The sequence below is a fragment of the Chlorocebus sabaeus genome, chromosome 9 (genome assembly GCF_047675955.1).
Source record: "Chlorocebus sabaeus isolate Y175 chromosome 9, mChlSab1.0.hap1, whole genome shotgun sequence".
Lineage (NCBI taxonomy): Eukaryota > Metazoa > Chordata > Mammalia > Primates > Cercopithecidae > Chlorocebus > Chlorocebus sabaeus.
This window is the reverse complement of record NC_132912.1, coordinates 50625053-50647771: the sequence shown is the minus strand read 5'-3', so window position 1 is coordinate 50647771 and position 22719 is coordinate 50625053. Positions and strand designations below refer to the sequence as shown.

General features: G+C 47.9%; 1 protein-coding gene across 1 annotated transcript in view; it reads left to right on the top strand.

Annotated features, from left to right (window-relative positions):
• CHAT (choline O-acetyltransferase) overlaps positions 1-18643 on the top strand; it is a 53457-nt gene extending 34814 nt beyond the window's left edge. The window contains exons 10-16 of the mRNA XM_007962564.3: positions 1413-1513; positions 2415-2543; positions 4801-4923; positions 7917-8058; positions 8199-8261; positions 15579-15716; positions 17716-18643. Coding sequence (XP_007960755.3) covers positions 1413-1513; positions 2415-2543; positions 4801-4923; positions 7917-8058; positions 8199-8261; positions 15579-15716; positions 17716-17985 — 966 coding nt within the window. The 3' untranslated portion in view covers positions 17986-18643. The remainder of the gene's footprint in view (positions 1-1412; positions 1514-2414; positions 2544-4800; positions 4924-7916; positions 8059-8198; positions 8262-15578; positions 15717-17715) is intronic.
• The last annotated feature ends 4076 nt before the right edge of the window (positions 18644-22719 follow it).

Sequence of the window (22719 nt, the reverse complement as noted above, 5' to 3'; positions counted from 1 at the left end):
AAAATCCTAAATTTTCTGTTAGATGTTTAAAATATTTCCTGATACAAGTTTTCTATTGTAAAATTTAATTATAAAATTATGAAAATAAATTATCTACATAGGTAAACAAGTCACAATGAGTGTGTGCTGTTGGGAGAGAGAGACAATTAACTTCCTCATTATAAAAAAAATAATAATGACAAGAAGTCATATTCTCTGCATTTAATCCTTCATCTTGCTGCTTCTCCCTATGGAAAGGAAGCCACAGGACTTCCAGAGGAAAGAGTATTTTGATAAAGACAGCAAAAGCTCTGGATATTTTAACTTTTATCATGGACATTTTCAAGCATATTCAAAAGCAGCATGTATATATTGCCAACCTTGGTTCATTTGTTTCCTCCAGATTATTTATTATTTATTTACTGCTGAATCATGTTAAAGCAAATAATTTCACCTACCAATACTTCAAAATAAAGCTCTCACAGATAACGATGCTTAAAAAAAAAACAAATTTTGTCCTCATTATTTTCTCCCACTATTTTTGTGCACTAGGTATGTTCCTTTCTCAAGTCAGCTAAATAGAGTCTTTGTAAAGTCACACAACAAAAGTCGTAAGTAATCTCTACAGCTCCTATGGATCCTTCATACACCTCCTCTCCAATCCGCTTCTCAATCCATGAGCTGGGCCTTACCGGGTCTGTTTTCAAGGACAGTAAACTGAAGTCCAGAGAGTTGATGTGTCTCGTTTAGGCTCTCATGGCTGCAAAACTTCATGTGGGTCTCTGACTCGAAGCCCAGGCGGCAACTCGTGGAGCATCTTCCGTATCTCTTTCCTTCACTTCATCTTTCCTTCACTTCTTCATCCTTTCTTCGCACCTTCTTTACTTCTTCATCCTTCCTTCACTACTGTCAAGGGATATTTTATTTCTCCCTAGGAATCTGCTTACCATCCAAAACAGACTGTTATTTTTCATTGTCACTCATTCCACACAATTATTGACCATCAATGGTGGTCAAAACAAACAGGGTCCATCAGACAAATAGTCACATAAAGCACTGCAGGATGGTGCCTGCGATGCGAGCTATGACGGGAAACAGGGCTGAAGGGCCTCACCCATCCCCTCAAGAGCAGCTGCGCAGATGCGGGATGAGCTCCTCAGGAATCCCTGCACTGCTCAGTCAGGGAACTTGGGGCTCCACCTTCACTGCCCATAGCCTTTATGGGAAAGAGGTCGCGAGTGCAAGGCAGTCTTGGATTCTCATATTCTCAGGCCACTGCAATCGTGTGCAGTGTTCTCTTCAGGAAATAATGTACTCTGGTGTCCCTGGAGGAGAGGAGCCCTGAGAAGCCAGGGGCCTGACCTGGGGCCAAGGGGCTGCTTTGCAATGCTGACTCTCTCCCATGGTCGCCCACTACCTGTTTCTTGTTGCAGTTTGTGGTGGGCCGAGACGGCACCTGTGGTGTGGTATGCGAACACTCCCCCTTCGATGGCATCGTCCTGGTGCAGTGCACTGAGCATCTGCTCAAGCACATGTGAGTCTGGAGCTCAGGGATGCCATGCTGGGCTGAAAAAAATATGGGTGGTCGCTGGGGGCTGTGTCAGTCTGGAAAGTGTCTTAGCAAAAGATGAATTTGAAAAAAATTGTGTACTACATACACACACACACACACACACACACACACACACACACGATGAATTTGAAACCCAGCTTTGAATGAGACATCATGTGCTTCATGGGCCATGGATAGGAGGCAGCAGATTTACGGCAGTCAGGGAGAAGTGTGGCAAGGAATTCTCAGGAACCTCTGCCTTGAGAGAGGGGAAGCCTATATCGACACCTATTGCTTATCCTGAGTCAGGGCCAGGCCCACAGCTGCCCCAGCACACGGGGAGTTCTCTGAGCCTCACTGTTTCCAAATCCCAAGGCTGGGTCCCTCCTTAGCTTCCCAGCAGGGCTCCTCTATGCCTTAAACACACAGTGTTCCTTCCTCCATTCCCAATTTTACCCATTCTCTCCTAGAATCTTCTTCCTGCATCCAAGTCTTCAATTTCTTCCACGAAACTCTAGGGTCACTGAAATCTAAACCAAGCCTAGTAGGCACAAACCTTGTAGAAGAGAACAACACAGCTTGCTCTTAAATTTCTCTCCAAGTCTTCTGTAAGGGTATAACATGGTCTAATAGGAAAACAATGCAAAGAAATAATGGGTTTTGGAGTCAGGTGAAACTGGATGGAACCCTGGCCTTGCCACTTAATGATTTTGGTGGAGGCCTCAGTTTATTCATCTGCACAGTGGTTCAGGGGCAGCTCGTACCCCCTGAAACTCCGTGGCCACAAACACTGACATCTAAGATGATTGCAGAGAGCAAAGAAGCGATGCTTCCCACAGCTCTCTGGCCGCAGAGCCTCAGGAGGTTGCCTCTGTGCCCGCAGGACACAGAGCAGCAGGAAGTTGATCCGAGCAGACTCTGTCAGCGAGCTCCCAGCCCCCCGGAGGCTGCGGTGGAAATGCTCCCCGGAAATTCAAGGCCACTTAGCCTCCTCGGCAGAAAACCTTCAACGGTAAGGACAACCGAAGTCTCCTTCGAGGGGTCACCTAGGGACCTCCCTGCCCCTGCCCACTAGCTCCCAAGGCTCCCTGGAAGTTTCCAAAGACCCCGGCTCCTCTGCCTCCCCTTCGGCTCCACCTCTTCCCCATCCCTCATGGAAATATAGTCAAACTAAAGGAGAGATAAAACTCTGGGGAAATAACCTTGCTGAAGTATCCATCATTTCCATAAAATGCAAACGCAGGGCTATTTTTTTTTTTTTTTTCAGTTTCACCTGACTGAGCAGAGTCAAGGCTGGGAGATCATCCCCTGCTTTCGGGGGGAGTAAAAAACAACTGGTTTGAATAGGTCATTTGAATTCAAGCGATTTCAATTTGCTTGAATTTACACTGCAACTTGACAAGGGGGTCTTTTTCCCCAAGGGGAGGGGGCCATTCAGGCCCTAACGGGACCCAGGGAAGAGGGCCTGGGGTAGCAGGGAGCAGTGGTGGCAGCCGCATCCTGGCAACCATGTCTGCACTGTAGCTGTTGATTCTCCCATTCAGTAAGCAAACATCAATGCATTCATTCACTGGTTTGCTCATCCATTCATCAAACATATGCAGAGCTCTAGTGTGCACCAGGCCTGTGGTAAGGCTCTGAGAACACAGAAAGTTAAGTACCATGGGACCTGCACTCCATATTTGAGTGGAATAAGTAGACTCCCAGGCCAAATCATGTGATACAGTAAGATTAATGCCAAAAGAAGAAACAGCCACGCTGACCTGAACCCACAAAAATATAGAAGCTGAGCTCTGTCAGGACTGTGAGGGAGGGCCTTGCAGAGATGGGCCTTGAAGGATGGATAGGAGTTCATGGTGCAAGCAGATGGGGAAGAGGCAGAAAGGCAGCTTCTTCAAGCTTGTACAGGTTCATAATGATGAAGGCTGGTTTGGAGACCAGCAAGTGAGAGAATGGCCAGAGCTGAGCCACAAAAAGGCAGTTGGGCCGCACTGTGACGAGTGTCACTGTCCTTCTGTTATGGGCCTAGAGCCTGCCCTGCCGATGGCAAGGAGCCGCTGGAGAGTTCTGTGCAGGGGGTATGGGGACACCCCCAAGGAGGCTGTGGGAAGGGCACATGTGAGCAGGACAGAGTGTGACCAGGCTGGGAAGCTGAAGAGTGGGAAGGACCTCTCCACTGGGAGCTGCCAGAGAGGGTGCCTGGCTTCGGTGGGCATGGAGGGGCCTCAGGTGTTCTATAAAGTAGTGCTCACATTTCAGCTTTGCAGGGTTTTTCCGGAGCTAAGTCAGGGGCCAGGGCAGTGAGCTGGTGGGCTGCTGAGTCCTCAGCGCGTGAAGGAGTCCACTCACTTCCAGGGACCTGAGCAGACCCCACGTTCCCCAAAGCCCCCAGCTCCACCCTTCAGAGGCTGAGGAGAGCCAGGAGAGGCCCATGGATGGGGAAGCAGGAGGCTTCTCCCTGGCGGTCCTGAGGGACCCATACAAGGGAGTGAGGCCCAAGTGGGCACAGCTTGGGGGAGAGGTTTCCAGGTGGCTGTGGTGATAGTGAGCTCAGTCTGTCCCAAGAGTCTGTCAACAGGTGGGTCTAAGGGGTGAGTACTCGTGGGAACTGGGTCTCCTCCAAGTTCCCCTGTGTTGCCAGCACCCGGCCCCACTGAGAGCTGATCTGCTGTGAGCAGGAGGAATACTTCAAGGAGAGGCAGGCAGGGAGCATGGAGTCCCGACAGAAGCTGTGCATGTGGGCTTGGGTGCCCACTCAGGCTCTGCGCTCTCCGGTGGGGAGGCGCATAGACCTTGCCAGACACTGCTCCAGTGGGCAGTCAGTCCGGACCCCAGACTCCTGATGGAGGAGGAGATTATTCAATATGGGCGCCAGCCAGTGCTCAAGAGTCTCAGTGTAGACTCGGAAAATGTTCCTGTTTCTCTGACAGTGAATTACAAAATCCCGGGCATGTCACCTGTGACACAGTGAGTCCCCGCCTCACTAACACAGCCAGGCCACCTCCCCACCCACACTCCAGAGTCGAGTCGACACCCTGCTCACTGAGCTCACCTTGGGTCATGGTAGTCCTGGCATGGTGTGTGTTCTGACACTTTCATAGGTCAAGGCATGTCTCTGACACTTCAGTGCATTCCTGGAGGGCAGGGACTAAGTCCTCACCTTCCAGAATGCTAGGACACAGACCAGGCTCAAGAAGCCCAGGGAAGCCCCATGGCGCATGCATACTGTTCTGCATGCAATGAAAACGTCTTTTCTTTTCCTTTCTCAGAATAGTAAAGAACCTTGACTTCATTGTCTATAAGTTTGACAACTACGGGAAAACATTCATTAAGAAGCAGAAATGCAGCCCCGATGCCTTCATCCAGGTGGCTCTCCAGCTGGCCTTCTACAGGTGAGTGAAGGAGTGAGTCTGTACCCGGGAGGGCTGACGAACACAGTGCTGTAGGATCTAGGGTCTAGAAGCATCCTGGAGGGAGGCACAGCATTCTGTGAGTCTGGAAGACTGGAGAGTGACCGAGGCTGCCTGAAGGAGGAGCAGACTGAACTGGGTTACAAATCCAACCTCAGAACGAGAAGGATGTGCCATCAGGGAACTGCCTGGGTGATGGCACAGGGACACAGAGCTCCAGAGGGCTGGACTGTAGAGCTGAGAAGAGCCAGGAAGATATACGGACCATGGTTGGAGTCAAGGGGCTACCCTCCATCCCAACTTCCCCCACCTCACCCAAGCTCTATTGCTGCAACCTGTTCCTCCCCAGTCTTCCCAATCTTGCTAAGGAAACGGAACCAGCAGCCCCCCAACTGATCAAGACAAAGATTCTGGACTCATCCTTGATTCCATCCTTTCTCGTATCCCCACACACTGTCATATCCATTCTCCTCCAAATGTCTCTCACCTACCCTCCACCTCCACGGCTATCAGCCCCTCCCAGGCCGCCATCAGCTCATGCTTAGCCAACAGCAGCACTTCCCTAAGGTCACTGCTGCCACCATTACCCCTGGTAATACTGTCTTCATGAAGAGTGAACTTTAAAATATGCAAATCAGACTCGATTACTTTCCACATGAAACTTCCCAGTGCCTTCACACCAGGCTTAGAACAAAAGCCCGGCTTAGAAGTGCCCCCTGTGGACTGGCCTCACCTGAGGCCTTCCCACACCCCCAGCTCTCTCCTGCCTCCTGACCTTTGCCCTGGCTGTACCTCTGTCACCCACGGAAGGTGTGTGTGTGGGCTCGGGGTCACCACCCTCTACACGCACCAGCCCTTTCCAGCCCAGGTTCCATCCCTCGAAGCCTTTCCCCACCCCGTTATCTAATGCAGCCCCCTCTGGCCCCCTTGCCACCCATTCTCTATCATACCACATTGAATTTTCTTTTTCTTTCAGGCAATTGTTACTCATGTGAATTATCTTGTTTGCAGATTTGCTGGCTTTGTTTTCTAGACAGTCCCCGCAACCCTGACACTCTGGGCATCTCGCATGCCTCTGAGTCCCTGGCACCCACACCATACCTGGCACAGAGTAGGTGCCAGAGACTGAATCACAGATGGGAGGTTTGGCCAGGAGCGGTTCGGCCAGGTCTGGGATTTAGACCTGGTGACCCAGGTAGCTGTGTGTCAGTGAAGGGGTGAACAGTAGGGAAATCAGGAGTGAAGGCAGGGAGAGAGGTGAATTAGCCTTACAGGAGGCGAAGAAACCAAAATTCAAAATAGATCTTCCTGGAGATGGGGCCAGCTCCTGACAGTTCCAGGGCTCCAGAAGCAGCAGCTCATCAATGCCTGCTATGAATGGTAAAGCTCTGCCCTCAAACCTGCTTTCAGTTTGCAACTTCCATGAAAGGCATAAAGTGACCCTGCAGTAAAGCTAGGGCAAGGCATTCTCACTAACAAGCAGGCAGCAGTCGTGTGGACACAGCAGCCCAGTGTCCCCCTGTGGGGCTGTAATTCTCAAGGAAGTGAGTGCAGTTGCTTTGAGTGTCTGTCCTGTCTGGACACCTTGGGGAAGGCCAATACCATCCCATATGAGGACTGGGCTTGCCGCTGAGACGTGAAGAGGCAGAAACCTCACCAGCACTGAGATGCTGCAGGACCTACCTGGCATTTGGAATGGTGGTCAGTGCCTTCTGATACGCAGAGGGCATGGGGCCGAGATAGGCCATGAGGTCAGCATCCTGCCAGAGCCTCGACTGGGGATGCCACCAAGACCAGCTGCTCAGGACCTCTCTACTGTGAGCACTTCCAAGTTTCAAGGCCGGGAATGGACATAGCCAGAGGCTCCTGGGTTCATCGAATGACCAAAGAGGATCTGCTTCCCATGAGCAGTGTTCTTCAGGCTCTAAGCTGTAATAATCACAATTGTTTTTATCTGCCCCTAGATTCAGCAGAAACCCAGAAGCTGCCTGAATTGGGGTTGGTCAATGACTGGCCAGTGATGGCTTTTGCCTCCAGGGTCCAGGACAGGAGCTCCTTGCCAGAGTCTTGGGGAAATATGTCAGAGTGTACAGGAAGGTCATTCCCTTGCTCACCAAGCAAGACAGTATCACACACCCTGCAGAACTGGACACGGCCTTCCCAAACCTCAAGGAGCCCAGCCAGTGAGGGAGAGACATGTCCTGAGAGGGCTGAGATGTGGGGCCATGACTTGCTGGGTGACACTGGGCTGTCACTGCTTCTCTCCAAGCTCTGTGTCTTTTTTCCCTCCCCACTCCCAACACCAAGGACCTTACTGAGTGGTGAGAAAGGAAGTGTGCCCGCCAGGGGTGCAAGCCCAGGGACACTGGCCCAGTTCCCACGCACAAGGAAAGAGGGGTCCCCTGGCTGGTGGGGAAGTGGCCACTGCTACTTGGGTCATAGTCATCAGGGAGGTGAGGCACAGCCATGGTGCCCACGGGTCTGTCAGAAGCCCAGCCGCCCCTGGAAGGCCTGGACAGCCATTTACGCTCACCAGCACTAAGGCCCCTCCCCGCCTCCCTCCAGAGGTCATACTTGAATCAGTTTAAATAAAACAGGATTCCCTCATGGGTGGGAATGATTAATTACACAATTATTCCATTCTGTGCTATTCCTCAAACACTCAGGTCTCACAGTAAACTCTAGGTTTTCCACCAGGTGGGGAATTATTTTTGAAGCGCTACCCATCACTTCTTTATTTTATGTCAGTGCAGCATCCCCGGGTGTATACAAGCAAACGTGACTCTCCATGTGGGAGACTCCCCAACGTCGTCTTTGGGAATTCCCTCTAGAATTCTATTAATATTAAAATGAAATATTCTGACAAGTCAAGTCAGGGCTGTGAAAATAAAGCTTGCTGGGGCGGTTTTTCTTTCCGAGTTTATGATTTCCCAAGAATAAATTACCACGTGCCATTCATCCTTCATCCCACACAGGCTCCACCGAAGACTGGTGCCCACCTACGAGAGTGCGTCCATCCGCCGATTCCAGGAGGGACGCGTGGACAACATCAGATCAGCCACTCCAGAGGCACTGGCTTTTGTGAGAGCCATGACTGACCACAAGGCTGCTATGCTGGTAAGTCCTGCCCCATCCCACGGCCACAGGAAACCAGTGAGGCCGCTGTGGGTTGCCCTGGGCTCAGCCCTCTGACCACCAGACGCTTTGGCTCTGAGCAGCCTTTTAAACCCTGCGCTGCCTCTGTGTTCTGTTGACAGGCTTCTGAGAAGCTTCTGCTCCTGAAGGATGCCATCCGTGCCCAGACTGCGTACACAGTCATGGTGAGTGACGTCGCACCACCTCACAACACTGCACTTGAGCTGTGCCTGGGGCCTGCCAGAATGGGCACCATGGCATGAGACCCTGTGTGAGGGCCCAGCCACTTGTTACTCAGGGACTTGGCAAAACCACTTCACCACCCAGTCTCTTGTTTCTTCGTTTTAGAACCTAAGTAATATAGCATTCCTGCTTTTGACATGGATTTTACAAGAATACAATGAGTTACCACTTTTCAAACCCTTTGAAACAACCATAATGATAATAATAGCACCTAAGATGTATAGCATCTTGCAGTTTATACAAGAGGAGTCAACTGTGAGGGGAAGGGGCTCAAGCCTGGCAAGCGGTGGGGGTCACATACCTTCCCCAATCGCAGGCAAGGCAGTATCTGTTCCCACCTAGGGCTGCTTTTGCCTCTTATTCTCTGTATATTCATTTATACTACCTGTGAATAAAAAGTCTTTGCTGAAAATTAATAGGGAAATCAAACTTGCAAGGGAAATGTTTCCCTAGTTTAGAGAAATAATTTATTTTCTGGTACTGCAAAGCTATTGTTTGCAATAGCAAAATAGAGAATAAGCAGCGACTTGGACTACTCATTAATACCTTCATTGCAAGTCATTCTAATAGTCTTTGAAGGATCATATAATTTATGAGAAGAAGCTGAACAAATTTCACTCTAGACAGTTGAAAACAAAAACAATGCATTTCTGAATTTTAGAACCAGCCAACATAGACTTCTCTCTAATTCAGTTGCTAGATCCCTAATTCATCTAAATACTTAAGTGTTTGTTCTATTTGGGGAAAATGTAGCACCCGCTCATGTATTCAGTGGGTACTTTTTTTTTTTTTTTTTTTTTTGGTCTTCATGCTTTATGCCAGGCAAGGTGCTGGGTGCTAGGAAACAAAATATGAAGTCCATAAGCCCTGTCCTTAGGGAGGTTACCGTGTAGTTGGGAGACGAGGCCCTTCAACGTGAGTACCAATCCCATGTGAAAAGAGCCCTCAGAAAGTAGCAGGGGACATGGAAGAGCCAACTGTTTTCTCTGCTTGGGAAAGCCAGGAAGAATTCCCAGGGGAAGTGGTCCTTCATGTGAACCACAAAGGATGAAGAGAGGCTTGTCAGGCAGACACAGGAGGGAAAGATGGCTCAAGAAGGGTACCATGTGCAAAGGCTGGGAGCCTTAAGAGAGTAAGACCCATTCGAGGAAAAGCAGAGCACAGCTTGCAAAGGACAGTGGAGCCGGGGAGATGTTGGATTTCCCTGTTACAAAGTGTGTTACGGTGACTGGGTGGAAGAAGGACTGGTTGGAACTGGGGGTGGGAATGTTTGCTGAGAGGCAGAGTTGCTGGTTAAGAACCTTTCTAATATGGAGGGAGAGCTGGTGTTTGGACTGGAGTAGGACAGGGGCAGGGTGAAGGGGAAGATGTAAACTCCTCCTCTTGGTGGAAGAAACTCCTCCTGCATGGTGGACTGCACACAGGGTTACTGTCACTCTCTCAGAAACCCTTCAAAAACAACAGCAAGGGATTTTTGAAAGCCATAAATACACCAGGGCAAAGGGAACTGGAAAGGAGTGGCAGCAACGTTTTAGAGCTGGAAAGCAGAACACATGGTGACTGACTCAGCAAACAGTGAGAGAAGCTTGGGAGACTGGGTAATTTATGAAGAACAGATAATTATTTTTTATTGTTGTGGAGGTTGGACGTCCAAGATCAAGGTGCCAGAAGGTTTAGTGTCTGCCAAAGCCTGCCCTGTGCTTCCAAGATGGCACCATGTTGCTGCATTCTCCTGAGGGGTCAAGCACTGTGTCCTCACATAGTGGAAGGTGGAAAGGCCGAGGGCTGAACACTGTGTGCAGCCTCTTGTATGAGGGCCTTAAACCCATTCATGACCTAATCACCTCCCGAAGGTCCCACCTCCTAATCCTATCATACCATTAAGCTTTAACACATGAAGTTTGGACAGAACCCAGACATCCAAACCATAGCAGTTGATGATCTATATAAAAAGCAGTTAGACCCTCAGTTCCTCTCTACCACCCCAGGCAGCCAGGCTACTAGCCCCTCTCCCCATTGGTGAGCTAGAAGTTCATTCTCTGGAGAGGCTGAAGCAGAAGGACTCTAGACTTGAGAACACTAGGCATGGCTGAGGGAGGGAATACTGTATGGAAATTAATTGGTTAATTAAAGTCTTCTTACTTACTACTAAGCCCTCCAGCCACTCAGCTCCATACACACTGGGAAGCACCCCTCACCAAGCAGGAGATTAGAAGATTCCTCTGTGGTAAAATTAACCAGGCCAAGAGAGAACACTCACAGAAACTGATAGTTGGGGCCCACAGTGAAAGAGCCTAGTCAGCAGACGAGGTAGTGGTTTGCCAAGAGGCAGAGCTGCTAGTTAAGAACCATTCTAATATTGAAGAAGAGCTACTGTAAGGCCAGTGAAGCCCTCAGGTTAACAAATACATTTCACACATAAATCTTCTAATCATATTTTCAGTGCTTTATCCTTAAATACAAATAGCCATGGATCCTCAGACATTGAGAAGACATAAAAGAGTAAAACCAACACCAACAAACATTTTTGCTAATTAAAAAATATCTTTTTTTAAAAACTTGAAATGGACCAGGCACAGTGGTTCATGCCGGTAATCCCAGCAATTTGGGAGGCCAAGGCGGGCAGATCACCTGAGGTCAGGAGTTTGAGACTAGCCAGGCCAAAATGGCAAAACCCTGTCTCTACTAAAAATACAAAAAAGGCCAGGCACGGTGGCTCACACCTGTAATCCCAGCACTTTGGGAGGCCGAGGCAGGCGGATCACCTGAGGTTGGGAGTTCGAGTCCAGCCTGACCAACATGGAGAAACCTGTGTCTACTAAAAATATGAAAAATTAGCCAGGCGTGGTTGCGCATGCCTGTAATCCCAGCTACTCAGGAAGGCTTAGGCAGGAGAATAGCTTGAACCTGGGAGGTAGAAGTTGCACTGAGCCAAGATTATTGCATCATTGTACTTCAGCCTGGGCAACAAGAACAAAACTCCATCTCAAAAAAAAAAAAAAAAAACCACCACCACCACCAACAAAATTATCCAGGTGTGGTGGCACATGCCTGTAATCCCAGCTTCTAGGGAGGCTGAGGCAGGAGAAATGCTTGAATCCAGGAGTCGGAGGTTGCAGTGAGCTGAGATTGCACCACTGCACTCCAGTCTGGGCGACAGAGAAAGACCCCTTCTCAAAAAACAAACAAAGAAAAACTTGAAATGAAAAAAGTACAAGAAACAACTGAACAGTTTAAAAGTGATCATTGAGATTCTTTGAAAAATAAAAGGAGTTACTTCATCTATATGTGATAGGAAACTAAAAGCATTTTTCTGGAAATAAAAATAACTCTGGGGGAAAATATGGTAGAAAAAAATTCAGTGGAAGAATTAGAAGATAATCTGAGACAATATCCCCAAAATATCAACACAACAAAGAGGTGAAATACAAGAGAGAAAAGAGGCTTAGTCCAGGAGAACAATATTCCAAATAATTGTTGTTCAGAAAGAGAAAATGATGGAGGGGGTCCTCAACAAAATAATTTAAGAAGTTTCCCCAGAACTGAAGAACATGAGTGTCCATATTTAGACAGTTCATCAAGTACCTTGCTTAATAGATGGAACATACTCATAGCAAAGGAAATTTCACAACACTAAAGATGAAAAGAAGATTCTAAAATCTATCAGAGGACAAAAAAATCAAATACAAAGATCCATAAAAAAGATGTAATTAATTTCTGAACGGCATCGTTGGAATGTGGAAGATAAAAGAGCAGTGTCTTCAAATTCTGAGAGAAAGTGACCTTCAACACACATTTCATACCCAGCTAAACTATCATTAAATTTGAAGATAGATCAAAGACATTTTTAGACAGAGAAAGTCTCAAACATTTTACTTATTAAGCACCATTTCTCATAAAGCTACTGGAGAATGTAGACTTCTAAAGTGAGAAAATGAAACATAAAAGAGGAAATCATAGGCTAAAAAAATCAGAAGATTTAACACAAGAAAAAGATAGAGGGTTGTCCCCAGGATGATAGGAAAAGGAGATCACAAATCAACAGTTGTTGAGTAGACCTAGAGAGCAATCAGTCCATAAAGAAGCAAGAAGTGAGAGGATGAATGAAATTCTTGCTGCATGTTTAGGAATCAATACATGTATCTTAGAAACAGATACATGGGGCCTGGTGTGGTGGCTCACGCCTGTAATCCTAACACCTTGGGAGGCCGAGGCAGGTGGATCACCTGAGGTCAGGAGTTCAAGACCAGCCTGGCCAACATGGCAAAACCCCATCTCTACTAAAAATACAAAAAATAGCTGGGTGTGGTGGCACATACCTGTAATCCCAACTACTCAGGAGGCTGAGGCAGGAGAATCACTTGAACCCAGGGGGTGGAAGTTGCAGTGAGCCAAGATCAAGCTACTTCACTCCAGCCTGGGCGAAAGAGCAAAACTCCATCTCAAAAATAAATAAATAAATAAATAAATAAATAAATAAATAAATAAATAAAAGAAATAGATACATGGAAAGCAAAGGAAGTAAAAAAACAATTTATACATTGTCAATTCTAGGGGAAACAAAAAATTCAGTAAGAAAGGAAATCTAATCATAGTACACAACATGACCCGGCTGTGAATACTTGCTTAATTATACTTATGTATATTGTTCTGTATACATGATTATGCTGTATCTTGATCTAACTACAAAGAGTTAAAACGTAATCTTATTGGGAAGATGGGAGAGTAGAAGTGTGCTAGGGGAGCAGGGTCATAAAAGAACTGAAATTGGCCAGGTGCAGTGGCTTATGCTTGTAATCCCAGCACTTTGGGAGGCCGAGGCAGGTGGATCACGAGGTCAGGAGATCGAAACCATCCTGGCTAACACAGTGAAACCCCGTCTCTACTAAAAATGCAAAAAAATTAGCCAAGCGTGGTGGTGGGCACCTATAGTCCCAGCTACTCCAGAGGCTGAGGCAGGAGAATGGCGTGAACCTGGGAGGCGGAGGTTGCAGTGAGCTGAGATCGCACCACTGCACTCCAGCCTAGACCACAGAGCGAGAGACTCCATTAAAAAAAAAAAAAATAGCTGAAATTTCACTGTTTATAACAAGAAGATTATAGGTAAAACTGAGAAATTCAGTAGTGGTAACCTAAGCATATATTTGGAGGAAAGAAAGTATATGCCCAAAAGAAATAGCTAAAAGACTGTAAGGAATTACCTCCTTGGGGTAGGAATCCGTGCTGGCAAAATGACCTTGGCTTTTGGCTTATTTGGATTTCTAAACGATATAAATATATGACAATAACAACTTTAAATTTATTAAAATGTCTAGGAAAACACCCTCCAAAGCATTGCCATAGGGTTGTGTTAAAAATTTGAAGTTGATGAAAACAACCAAATCAAAGAGATGGGTTTGGGGAAAGAGATGGGTTTGGGGAAAGGAGAGATACAAAGACGCTTACGAGGTGAATCTGGTATGTGGTTGGACACGGAGGGTAAGGAAAGGGGAAAAGAAGCAAGGAAACCTAATAACTGGTAAGCATATTTGCCAGTGGTCAGGGAGAAAGGAAGTTCCAATGGCAAGGTGGTCCAGAGCCCCCATCACTTACTCTCCCACTGTTCTGTAGTTTTCCTTCCTCACACTTGAGTTTATGATCATGTTTTTTTGCATGGTTGATGAAATCTGCCCCCCACTACGCCATAAGTTCCACAAGGACTAAGTCTACAACTGTCTCGTTCTCTGTTGTGGCTCCAGGACCTGCGGCACTAGGCACATAGTAGGCACTCAATTAAGATTCCCTAAATGAATGAATGAAATACTGAATTATAAGTCATTTCACTCATTATTACGCATGGCTCTGAGCCAAACAACCTGTGAACTCAGTCTCTCTTGCTACAGTTATTCCAAGGTGGTGAAAAGAGGGGTGAGTTGACTGTTCACAGGGCAGCTGCTTCTATGAACCAACACAAATCAGGAATTAAATAGAGGAAACCAGAGAAATTAAAAGAGTAGTCTCCTTCACAGATAGGCCCACCGTTCTTTCCTTCTGTACTAACAGGGCACATCTAAAGTAAGCTGTGGTTGTGTAATGTTTGTCTTTTCAGCCTCTAATTAGGTGTGTTCATAGAGAACAGAGCCTGTCATCTTTATGCATTCATTCGCAACCGAAAGAGAACAGCTGTCAAATCCCTAAACGTGCCTTGTAAACCTATACCAAGTTCATTGTGAATGGGAAGTTTCTTCCTGTGCAGGGCTTTGACAGCTAAGTGGCCATCCTAGAGAACTGTGAAACCCCAAGAGTTACCCTGATGTTGACCCAAAAGTGATTGTTATGGGTGAGGGTGGCCCCCTGAGTCTCCATCAGCCCCTAGAATTGCTCCAAATAAACATGTAGTCCAAAAAAACCAGTGTGCATACTACATACTCAGCCTCAAGTGGGGGAGCCATAGAATGAGTACCCAGCCCCACTTCCAGACACCCCACCCTCCATGAACCCCTTCTACATTGACATCCTGGAGCTTTCTCTATATTTCTATCCTTTGATGAAAGTTTAAATATATTGTGATAAAAAGAAAAAGAACTTTTATCATTCAACTGCCTCTTTCCCCTTGAAAATGTCAGCTGAGCCTGCTAAGGGGTCTAGTTCCTGTCTCAAAACGATTTCTTAGATTATGGATCCAGTTTAAATGAATTGATCCTGAGCCATGAAATAGCAGCCAAGATTCAGGAACAGATCTCACAACCTCTATCCTCCATCTCTTGTTCTCTGGGCTCCTACTGGAGGAGACAGCGCTGATTGTGGTGAGAGTCTGTTCAGGACAGCCTGGGATGCCCTTCACAATGCTTGCACAGGATCCAGCAGTCCCCAGGCCCTGCACACAGCCTTCTTCCCAAACTCTCTCCCCTGCCCAAGTAGTTGGTAGTTGAGATGGCCAGGCCAGCCCCATTCTTTCCACTTAGAGAACCAGCCGGGTGTAGGTGTGTAGGGGATGCTCAGACTCACTAACCTTTAGCTCAGATATCTCAAGCTAGAACCCAACCTGCTCTGGACTCACTCAGTGCACGTGGAAATGTGCAAGGGCCCGGGAGCAGAGGCCACATGGTACAGCGGTCAGTCCTGAGCAGCCACTCACACACATTGTTGGCAGCAGGCACTGGATAAGCATGAGCCGTGGCTGCTGGAGTCACCAGTAGTCCTGTGGACTACAGAGGAGGGAACAAGGAGTTGCAGGGGGCCCACTTCTCATCTCCTGTTCTTTGCCCCCAACTACCCAGGCCATAACAGGGATGGCCATTGACAACCACCTGCTGGCGCTACGGGAGCTGGCCCGAGCCGTGTGCAAGGAGATGCCTGAGATGTTCATGGATGAAACCTACCTGATGAGCAACCGGTTTGTCCTCTCCACCAGCCAGGTACAGCCCCGTGCAGCCATCGCCCAAGAGTAGTGTAGTCAGTAAGCTTTCTAAAGAACAGTGACAACAAGCCCACTAGCTGGAGTCAGGCAAATCCTGCCTCTGCTTTTTCTGAACTACGTGACTGTCAGCAAAATGATCTGAATGTTCATTAGACGATGGTTTACTGACTAGGCTTGGTGGCTTACAACTATAATCCCAACACCTTGGGAGGCTGAGGCAGGAGGATTGCTCAAGCCCAGGAGTTTGAGACCAGCCGGGCAAAATGGAGAGACCTCATCTCCCTATTTTAAAAAATTATCTAGGCACGGTGGTGCGTGCCTGAAGTCCCAGCTACTAAAGAGGCTGAAATAAGAGGATTGCTTGAGCTGGGGAGGTGGAGGTTACAGTGAGCCTTGATTGCACCACTGCATTCCAGGCCAGGTGACAGAGTGAGACCCTGTTTCAAAAAACAGAAAAAAAGAAGGTTTCCCATCTCCTAAACGGGAGTAATCAGCAGACCCTGCTCAGCCGAGGTGGAGACAGTACAGGAAGACACCCATTCTGGTGCCCTAACTGTTACATCTTACTACCTTTCAATCTATTACCGTGGTTTCCATGGGCTCTGACACCCAGCAGGTCTGGAGTGAAGTCTTGGCTCGGCCAGATTCAATGATGTAGGGAGAAAGCCCAGTTCAGGGCCTGGCATGGACAGGGCCCTCTAAATAGGTCACAGATATTATTGTAAAGGGCCACGCGACCAACAGCAGAACATTCATGGCCAGCCCAACATCTAACCAGTCGGCAGCGTGTCCTGTGTGAGGGCCACTGCCACAAAGACAGAATGCAATCCATTAGATAGAGGTCATGGTTTAGGAGGGGAAATGCCCCACAGCCATCAATTTACTAAAATGCCACCTCATCTGCGAAAAGCTGGACGTGGGCAGTACTGGGGTTGATGAGCTGTGTTTGAGGACAGAAGCCCACTCAGTAATTGGATGTTGTCATTATGGCAGTGAGCATGCAGACGTGAATAAACGAGGACAGAACACAGCACCATAAATTTCTCAGGAAATCATCCATGGGCAAAAAGTGCTTTGGAATGGCTTTATGGCCTTCGGCTATTGCACAGCAAATTTATCTGACAATGCGGTGACTCTATTAGCAAGACTAATGGTTTGTTCTGCCCCATTAAAACAGCCAGTGTCACTTCCGAAGGCCTAAGCACACACCACCAGGAACCTGCAGGTTTAAAACAAACCAGGCCCTGCACCTGCCCAAGAATCCTTTCTACTTTTTTCCATAGGACCAGCTAATAAAATTAATCTGGGCTGTGGGGGTTTTGTTGTTTTCCAACTGGAAAGTAGCATTTATGGCTTGAATGCTTTCAGAAACATACTTTCTTGGTTTGTGATCTGGATTACAAAATCTCAGCACTCTGAATTCAAAACATACTAGGTGCATAAGTAAAACTCCAGTTGATGGCAATCTTTGAAACACCCAATGCTGGGTAATTGGGCATGGCCAGGCTGCAGGGAGAAATCAGAGCAGCCAAGCAATACTGACAGTAATTAAGGATCTGGGGAAAATCGACAGAGAGGATGGGCCAGATTTCCTCCAGTTCATAAATTCCTCCCTCCGGAAAGCATCTAACTGTGGGGTGCCACCAGGGGACCATTTAGTAAATTACCTGATTGCCTCCATGCCTCAAATGGCCCCCAGGTGAAGGGGAGACTCAGCCCAAGACCCAGCACCAGGTCACGATGGGAACTTCCAGCTCCACAAGTAGAGCAGATTGCACACCAGGGAGTGGGCTTGGGGCCCCTCGTCCTCTGATATCATGCAGTTAGATGGGTCTGTTTTTATGACTCTGGCTGTGTCCATCCATGCTGAAGCAATCACTTGATTTGGTTAATTCAGTCAAACCCCCAGGTGGAAAACAGTCAGAGAAGCCAAGCCCAGTCGACGCTGGCAGGCTGCATTCCAGAACAAGCAGCTCCTGACCTGTCCTCTCCTCCAGGTGCCCACAACCATGGAGATGTTCTGCTGCTATGGTCCTGTGGTCCCAAATGGGTATGGTGCCTGCTACAACCCCCAGCCAGAGACCATCCTTTTCTGCATCTCCAGCTTTCACAGCTGCAAAGAGACTTCTTCTAGCAAGTTTGCAAAAGCTGTGGAAGAAAGTCTCATTGACATGAGAGACCTCTGCAGTCTGCCGCCGCCTGCCGAGAGCAAGCCATTGGCAACAAAGGAAAAAGCCATGAGGCCCAGTCAGGAACACCAACCTTGACTCCTGCCACTAGGTTTCACCTCCCAAACTCAGCCTCTAGAGCAGCCAGACCCTGCCGATCCCTGCTCCCATCCCTTACCCCAGCTTGCCACAGCTCCCTGTCCTCAGAGTCCAACCCACAGATCACACAGAGACATCACACAGAGTTGGAGTGTTAGGAGAAAAGGGTCCCCTCTTTATGTATGGGAATCGTCATTTTCAAGGTGACTTTGGGCGTGTGCACTGGGAAACGGGACCAGCCTGGCTCGGAGGCAGCCTGGATGCACTGGCGAGCCACAGTGAGGACTCCTGTGGTCCTCGGAAGCTTAGTGTTCATGTCTCCTTCTCCAGCAGGACCTAGTGTGTCCAGGTGATGCTTCTGCCCAATGAAAGGATGAGTCACCTTATTATGTGCAATGTACCTAAATGAGTTAGGAAGGAAGAGGCTAACTCCAGGTCATTACCTTTTTTCTTTTTGTGGGGAGAGGAGGCTGTGTTTTGAGATTCAGAGCATTCCAATCGTGGCATTCTCAGTGCCTCCACTGAGTCGTACAGTCCTGTAAGCACCCGCTCCTCCTAAACACACCACAGAGCCCAAGTCCATTTAAAATATAGTGACTTGGGCCCACAAACACATTTCTGCTTTTGTGCCCAGGGGCAGCCTTCTGTTGAGCTCAGAAAATTGTGTCCAGCTATTCTGAAAGGAAAAAAAATTTACCTGTGACTGCCCTGGAGTTGCTGCCACTCTCTGCTTAGCAGACGGCATCAGGGCCAGTCCAAGAAAAGTAAACTGCACAGCCCCAAGCAGATGGCGCCTGGTGCCGGTGGGTTTGCAAAGGACCTGGCCCCTTCCTGGGGTCCTGCCATTTGCGTTTTTTCTGCATCTTTTCCCCTCTCCTCCCCTCCTACATGCTCCAGTAGGTGGAGAAGAGCGATGATTACTTTGGGTTTTTCTGTTATCTGTTTTAGGACAGAGATTTTTAAGAAAACCACCCTGATATTAATTTCAGAAAATATTAGTGATTCAAGCAGGATGCTTAGGCAGCTGGGCTCCTTTGTTTGGAGCAGGCTATCCAGGGACTCTGACAAAACCCCATGTGGTAGAGCCTAGAGCAGGGCTCTCTTCTGGCCTCAGGGACTGAGGGGATAGCTGGCAGGGAGCAGGGCTGGTAGGAGGGCACAGCCTCATCCAGAGTCAAACCCAGCCCCAGCTCCAGCTCCAGCTCCACCCCCAGCTCCAGCTCCAGCATGGGCAGGATAGACAGGTCAGCCCAGGCAGAGTTGAGATGTCTGGAGAGACTGTGATCATAGAAGAGATGCAAGAGGCACTTCCCTTTGGAGCACATTTTTATGGGAAGTCTAAAGGGCAGGGGAAGGGAGTGAGAAAGCAACCAAAGAAATCTACAGCACAGAGCCTGTGTGTTCTGCTGCACGTCCCTCCAATCCTGCTGCTTCCTGCTGAGCACGCTGCTCTAGCCCAGGAATCCTGTAGGTTTCCCTTCTTTGGGCCACTGTGAAGGTTCTCCATGCTTCGACCTGGACTGTCACAGGCCAGCAGAGGTGAGGTGGGCATTTGACCTTTGCTCAGCTCTTTGAAAATATAAGCAGCCTCAAGAAGTGAGTCCCTTGAACCCCTGGTTTTAGATGGAGGATCTCTATTACATGTTGTGAGAGATTTGGGTACCGCCCTTTGAACATACAAACTTAAGTCATTGGCCTGTAGATTTATGCTCCCTCCCTCCCACAGCCACCTTCCTGCTCTGCTTAGGAAGTTGCAGCACAAGGGTCCTCGGGTTTTCTGGGGAAAGGCAGCCCACTTGCTGTAAGTTGGCCCACAGCTACTTGTCTGTTCTTTCCAAATGACCACAGTGCAGATCCGAGTTCTCCTCTGGTTTCTTTCCCTCCATGGATGTCTGGGCAGACAGAGAGCTCCAGCTATGGGACCAGGCAGCCCCACCAACCTTGGTCAAATGACACGCATGCCCAGAGACTCAATTCCCTCCACTGTCAAATGAGAACAAGAATGTCCCCACTTGCAAGACTATGAGGATTGGAGAGCCTGTGTGTCGAGGACCTTGCTGGGTCAACAATTCATTTGTCTTTGTCTGGAGTCTGCCAGCAGCAGTAGCCAATGTTTAAAAGACACAGGGGCCAGGAGAGAAAAGGGAGGAAAGAATTAAGTCTCTCCTAGTCTATAGCATGCCATCATGGGGTTGAGTAGGGGCAGGGAGGCTTCATGGGGCCTACCTTTGGGATGACATTACCCCAGTGGACATTGTTTGGGTGGTTTTCTTTTAAACTATTTACACTGATATGACAGACCCAAACTCATATCTGCTGCAAGCACATGGAAAGGTAACTCACTCTGCACATTCGGATATCAAACTATGCACTGTGAGGGCTATGAGAAACGCAAACAGTAAATGCCTGGCAGGAGGGAACACTTCCTCTATCTGAGGAAGAGGCTGGAAGCTGGTCTTCCCCCTCCAATAATACACAGGTGCACTGAGTCTTTATGCAACGGCAACACTGAGCCATGGCCAAGGGCATCTCTGCGGGGATCCTGGGAAAGGAGCCTGCTCCAGGTGTCCCCAAAGAGATGGAAAATGAGATAGTCATTTGGAACAGTGATGCATACGTATGTGGCCACCTTACAATACTTCTAAGTTGCTAAAATATATGAAGTTAATATTTGAGTTCTATTTTTATAAAATAGTTCTAGATTTATGGCAATATATACGTGTATAGCCTTTTAATTTTAATTTCTAGTTTTGTGCTTTGAAGAAATATATGTATGATTAAAGAACTGTATATTATAAGCATTATATTCAAATTATTTAAAGATTGTAAGCCTATATTCAATAAAAAGTAATGCCAAGAAAGATGATGTTGGCCATTGTTTCTACCCAGACTCGCTTTAAAATATAATGTCATAAATTCTCTCAGCTGGGTCAACAATTCATTTGCCTTTGACTGGGGTCTGCCAGCAGCAGTAGCCAATATCTAAAAGACACAGGGGCCAGGAGAGAAAAGGGAGGAGAGAACTAAGTCTCTCCTATGGCATGCCATCCCGGGGTGGGGCAAGGGGCAGGGAGGCTTCATGGGATGCTTGTGATCAGGTTGACAGAAACCTGGGTGTAGACAGAAAGTGGGTGTCTCCAGTTAAGCCTGCACAAACATGTGTGGACAATGTGCAGCAGAGAAAAGAGCACAAGGCTCAGAGGTCAGATGCCTGGACAATAAATACAGCTCTGTTTCTAACTTACTGAGGACTTTGGGTAAGTCACTTCCCCTCTCTAGGCTTAGTTTCCGCATCTGTACAATGGGAATATTGATATCAGCATTACTCAGTTCCAGGGCTGTAGAGAGATGATATGAGATGGTCACTGTTTGAAAACTTAGGAAGTGGTGTAAAAGCCAAGCCTTCTTGTTGCAGGCTCACACAGACATATGCACACAGCTTCTTTTGCCCTGCACAGCTGACATACATTCCAAGCTGCAAGATGTCCTCATAGCCATGAAAATCCACAAAATCTGAACTGAGATTCCTCCAAATGGAAGCCCAAATGCCTTCCAACTGGACCCTAAAAAAGAACCTTGAAGTGTGTGGGTTTGTGGGATTCAGGATGCTGGAAAGGCACTATTCAAAGAGATAACGGCTAAGAGTAGTCCAGCAGGAGTGGAGGGGAAAGGAAAGAACAAGATCTGAGCAATGTGGGTTTTGCTCTTACCACAGATGTCACAGGCATCCTCAAAGTAACCAGATGCAGACACTGAGAGAAGGGCAAGAGCAGGCAAGCCGACCCGCAGCATGCAAAACCACGCGGCCCTCCTGCAGCCTCTGAAGCTCCCTGCAGGGTGGGTGTTGGTACCAAAGCAGGGAAGAGTCCCTCCCAGGTTCATAAGAGCAGCTAGAAGTTTCCAAATTACTCCTAAGCAGTTCTCCTTGGAGAGTAATGTGAGAAAGAGAGAGAGAGCGAGAGAGAGAGCACTAGGTGGAGGGAGGGAGATTGAAAGAGACAGTGTGCAGTGCTTTGGGTTCCCTTTATAAATTCAGCCTATCTTCCTGTTTTTGTGCTTCTGAGTTTTCATTTCAAAGAAGCCTCTTGAGTCTGCAAGGTGAACAATACGCCACATCTGGGACAAGCTGGCCACACATCCCGCAAAAGGACCTTTCTAAAAGCTGTTCTTTCTTGGCTCCCAGGGACCAGCTCTCTCCTTGTTCTTCTACTGTGTGCTCCTCCCAGCTCCTTCTGGGCTTTCTCTTCCTATTTCTGCAGTGTACATCCCAATGGACCCCTTAGTCACTGTTTCTTATATTAAGGTGCAGCAATATGGGCTGAGGTGATGCAGAAGGGTCTCTCCACCTGCAAAACCATATACAAATAAAGGTAACCGTTTTAAAATATATAATCAAGTTCAAGAGAAAGAAAGCAAGTCCTCACATTCCAGAAAAGAGAAAGATGTCCAGAACACGGCACTAAGCAGGAGCCCAAAGTGAAGCAGAATAGAGCCGCAGTGGCTCCAGCTGGGTTCACCGTCCCTGCAAGCAGAGAAGACATAACAGCTCATGCAAGGCAGGAGAAGCAACTAAACTCCCTGCACAAACTGGGACCTCCCAGAGGCAGGCCAACCATGTGACAAGAACTAGAAAAACGTTTCTCATTGGTGCAGGAGAGGAGAAAAAAAGCCTGCCATCCACAGGGCTGTAGATGGGGGAAAAGACATCCATGAGAAAGTCAAACCATAAACTCA